Source organism: Arachis hypogaea, chromosome 8 (assembly GCF_003086295.3).
Source record: "Arachis hypogaea cultivar Tifrunner chromosome 8, arahy.Tifrunner.gnm2.J5K5, whole genome shotgun sequence".
In the NCBI taxonomy this organism is placed as follows: Eukaryota; Viridiplantae; Streptophyta; class Magnoliopsida; order Fabales; family Fabaceae; genus Arachis; species Arachis hypogaea.
Genome location: NC_092043.1, coordinates 7,216,665 through 7,221,064, shown reverse-complemented (window position 1 = coordinate 7,221,064; position 4,400 = coordinate 7,216,665). Strand labels below are relative to the sequence as shown.

Sequence of the window (4,400 nt, the reverse complement as noted above, 5' to 3'; positions counted from 1 at the left end):
AGCTTCCCTCCTGTTCCTGGGAAAGACGTCCTTTCGGAGGAATGGGAAGCGACAGCACAAGAATAATGCAGGAGTTACGCCACAGGGTGCAAAACCTGGAGAGGGAGCTGGCTACCAGGGAACGCTACCAGCCTGGTTCGAGTCAACCCCATGTCCAGTCTCCTCAGAGGAGAAGGGAACGAGGAAGAAGCCTCCGGAGGAACCGCTCTAGGCGCATGCCGGTCTCTTGATCACCTCCGAGGCACGCAAAGTCGGAGTGCCAAAGGAAAAGCAGGAAAGTTCCGAGGAGACGACAAGACCCTATAATCTACACGGCCCTTGCCGAGACATGTAGAGGAGAAAGACCGGGAAGAGAGCAGAGGGAGACCGAGAAGGCAACGACACCCTATAATCATGGGAGCAACCCCTTTTCACCACTCTATTCTCGAGGTCCAGCTGCCGAAATATTTCAACAAGCCAACAGACATGAGATACGACAGAACCCAGGACCCCCAGGAGCACCTAATGGCCTTTGAGGCCAGGATGAACTTGGAGGGTGTGGGCGACGAGGTGACGTGTCACGCTTTTTCCGTGACCCTGGCAGGACCGGCAATATGGTGGTTCAACGCTTTTCCTCAAGGATCCGTGATGACTTTCGTGGACATAACACGTGCCTTCCTAGCACAGTTTAACATGCGCATTGCCAAAGCCAAGCACCCGATCAACCTTCTAGGGGTGACCCAAAGAAGCGGCGAACCGACCAAGAAGTATCTTGATAGGTTCAACGACGAATACCTGAAGATTGACAGCCTGACCGACTTGGTGGCCAGCCTGTGCCTGACGAATGGGTTGTTGAATGAAGACTTCAGAAAACACCTCACTACCAAACCTGTGTGGACCATGCAGGAAACCCAAAATGTGGTGAGAGAATATATCAATGACGAGGAGGTCAGCCAAGTGGTGGCGGCCAACAAACGGCACCCCGCCCATGTTTCAGCCCGCCAGCCCGTGAACGGGGAAAGGTCTAAGGAGCACTCCAAAGACGGAGGGCGGACTAAACCCTTCAAACCGTTCCTCCGAGTAGGAATGTTCACGAAATATACCCCTCTGGCAGCCCCGATCATTGAGGTATTCCAACAAATAGCCGACAAGGGCATCTTGTCGAAACCTTGCCAACTCAAGGACATAACTGGCGGAAACAAAAATCTCTATTGTGATTACCACAAAGGTTTCAGCCATAAAACCCAAGATTGCTTCGACTTGAAAGATGCTTTGGAACAGGCAAACCGTGAAGGCAAACTAGCGAAGTTCTCACATTTTATAAGATAACCCAGGAGGTGAGAGTGCAACCATTCTGATGATGACAGAAGCCGTATTGTGAAGACAAGGTAAGAGCCCGAAGAAGACAACGATCGCAGCCTCACTATCATGAATGTCGTGGTCGGAACTCGGAAGAAACGCAGCGACGAGATCAAAGTCGGAAGCTAAGAAAGACGCCAAGGTCCTGGCCATATCATCAGCTAACCAGGGACCCTCCCCCAGAAGAACCCAACAATATTATTTGGACCAGAAAACCAATGGTTCCACGACATACCGGAGAACCCTCCCATGGTAATCACAACAAGAGTAGGAACAGGTTTGGTCAAATGAATTCTCGTTGACACTGGCGCCGACTCCAACATTATGTTCCGAAATGTGTTTGACGCTCTAGGCCTCTGAGAAACTGACCTGAAAACCCATCAGCATGGGGTGGTCGGTCTAGGAGATAATTTTATAAAGCCGGACGGGATAGTCTCCCTCCCGGTTTTCATAGGAGAAGGACAAGCAAAGTGGTCGTTAATGGTGGAGTTTGTCATACTGAGGGACTCCACGGCATACAACCTTATCTTGGGGAGGAAAACAATCAATGAATTCTGTGCGGTAATATTTACCAAGCTGCTAATCATGAAGTTTGTAGCCGACGATGGGTCGGTAGGATCCATCAGGAGAGACCTAGAAACGGTAGTCACATTCGACAATGCCAGCTTTTCCCTAAGGAAGAAGTCGAAAGAGGCGTCCGGGGTCCTCCTGGCCGATCTAGACGCTAGGATCGACGACAAACCGAGACTAGAGCCTGAAGGAGAACTGGAAAAGTTCAGGGTCGGGGACTCAGAGGACAAGTTCACTTTTGAGAATAGAAACCTCCCCCACAACCTGAAAGAGCCTTTGATAGAGATGATTCGGGCGAATGGCGATTTATTCACCTGGATGCAAGCCGACATGCCGGGGATCGACCCCCAGTTCATGTCACACCACCTAGTCGTAAAAGCAGATGCCAAGACCGTAGCCCAAAGATGAAGGAAGATGTTCCTGGAAAGAGCCAACGAGGTGGCCAAGCAGACGACAAGCTTGTTGGAAGCTGGATTCATCCAAGAACTAGACTACTCGACCTGGCATTCGAACGTAGTCCTAGTTAAAAAGGCCAACAGGAAATGGAGGATGTGTGTAGACTACTCGGATCTCAACAAGGCATGCCCTAAGGACTCATTCCCCCTCCTCACCATTGATGCTTTGTAGACATGGCTGTGGGATATCATTTCCTGAGTTTCATGGACGCGTACTTTGGTTACAACCAGATACCGATGCACCGGCCTGACGAAGAGAAAACAGTGTTTATAACGCCATGTGGCACCTACTGCTACAAGGTAATGCCGTTCGGATTAAAGAATGCGGGAGCAACTTATCAAAGGCTGATGAGCAAAGTCTTCAGTGAACTTATCGGGAATTTAGTTGAGGTGTACGTAGACGACATCCTGGTAAAGACCAACCAATTGGAAAACCTAGTTGGAAACCTCAAGACTGTGTTCGCGTCCCTCCGACAACACAATATGAGGCTTAACCCCCTCAAGTGCGCCTTTGCCATGGAAGCCAGAAAGTTCCTGGGTTTCATGATAACCCCGAGGGGAGTTGAAGCTAACCCTGAGAAGTATGAAGCAATTTTACAAATGACAAGCGCAGCGTGCATTGAGGACGTGCAGAGGCTGGCCAGAAGGCTCGTGGCCCTATCCCGCTTTCTCAGCATGTCGGCGGCCAAAGCCTTCCATTCTTTAGCTTGATGAAAAAAGGAATAACTTTTGAGTGGACTCCAGTGTGTGAAGAGACATTCAACCACTTCAAGACCATACTCTCGGCACCCCCAGTACTTGGCAAGCCCAAGGACGGTGAGACACTGTATCTGTACTTAGCAATAACAGACGAAGCCTTGGCTGCCGTTTTGGTGAGAGAGGAGGGGAAAACCCAACAACCGGTCTACTTTGTTAGCAAAGCACTGCAGCGGGCAGAGTTAAGGTACAACAAATTGGAATAGCTAGTGTATGCACTCTTAACCTCATCCCGAAGGTTGTGACAATACTTTCAGGGTCATCAAGTGATCGTCAGAACGGATCAAGCGATACGCCAGGTCTTGCGAAAACCCGACCTTGCAGGACGGATGATGACCTAGGCAGTCGAGCTATCTCAATATGACCTGCAATATGAACCCAAACATCCAATCAAGGCCCAGGCCATGGCCGACTTTCTGGTGGAAGTAACGGGAGACCCTCACGAAACCCCGGGCATACGATGGAAACTCCATATTGACAGAGACTCCAACCAAACGTTTGGGGGAGCAGGGATAATCCTCGAGAGCCCGACAGGAATGGTTTTCGAGCATTCCATCAAGTTCAAGTTTCCGGTCTCAAACAACCAGGCAGAATACGAGGCCTTTATCGGTGGCCTGCTTTTGTCAAAAGAAGTCAGGGCAACAAGAGTAGAGGTGAACAATGATTCTCAAGTCTTCACCTCCCAAATTAATGGGACTTATCAAGCCAAGGATCCTCTGCTACAAAAATACCTGGAAAAGGTTAGGGGTCTGAGCAAGGATTTTGGGGAGGTCGTGGTGCAGCATGTCCCAAGGGAAATGAACACATGAGACGACCTTCTATCGAAGCTGGCCAGTACAAAGCCAGGAACGGAAAACCGCTCTCTAATCCAGGGACTGGCAAAAGAGCCGACAGTCGCCCTATGCATGACCCAAGCAGACATCCTTCCCTCATGGATCGACCCAATTACCGACTTTTTGGAAAGCAGCAAGCTCCCCAACGACCACAAGGCAGCGAAGGCGTTAAGAAGGGAAGCGGCCAAGTACGTAATAGTACACGGCCATCTATTCAAGAGAGGGATGAACCAACCCCTTCTGAAATGCCTACACCCCGATCAGACGGACTACATGTTAAGAGAAGTCCACGAAGGGTGTTGTTACCACCATATCGGGAGAAAGGCCTTAGCCCGGAAGCTTGTAAGGGCTGGTTAATTTTGGCCCTCAATGATGTTGGATTCCCAAGAATTCGTCAAGAGATGCAAGAAGTGTCAAGAGAATGCTGACTTTCATAAGACCCTAGCAG

At 50.0% G+C, this 4,400-nt stretch overlaps 2 protein-coding genes across 2 annotated transcripts; both read left to right on the top strand.

Moving 5' to 3' along the window:
- The first annotated feature begins 393 nt into the window (after positions 1 to 393).
- LOC112704938 (uncharacterized) lies at positions 394 to 1,308 on the top strand. The gene has a single exon (XM_025755801.1). The coding sequence runs from the start codon at positions 394 to 396 to the stop codon at positions 1,306 to 1,308; it is 915 nt and encodes a 304-aa protein (XP_025611586.1).
- A 2,215-nt stretch (positions 1,309 to 3,523) lies between these two features.
- On the top strand, positions 3,524 to 3,928 carry LOC140174640 (uncharacterized). Its single transcript, XM_072200123.1, has one exon. It carries the CDS (start codon positions 3,524 to 3,526, stop codon positions 3,926 to 3,928), a length of 405 nt encoding a protein of 134 aa, XP_072056224.1.
- The last annotated feature ends 472 nt before the right edge of the window (positions 3,929 to 4,400 follow it).

Bases quoted from the DNA above. Each gene is read 5' to 3' on its own strand.
- LOC112704938 (XM_025755801.1), top strand. From the start codon at position 394: ATGGGAGCAACCCCTTTTCACCACTCTATTCTCGAGGTCCAGCTGCCG.
- LOC140174640 (XM_072200123.1), top strand. From the start codon at position 3,524: ATGGCCGACTTTCTGGTGGAAGTAACGGGAGACCCTCACGAAACCCCG.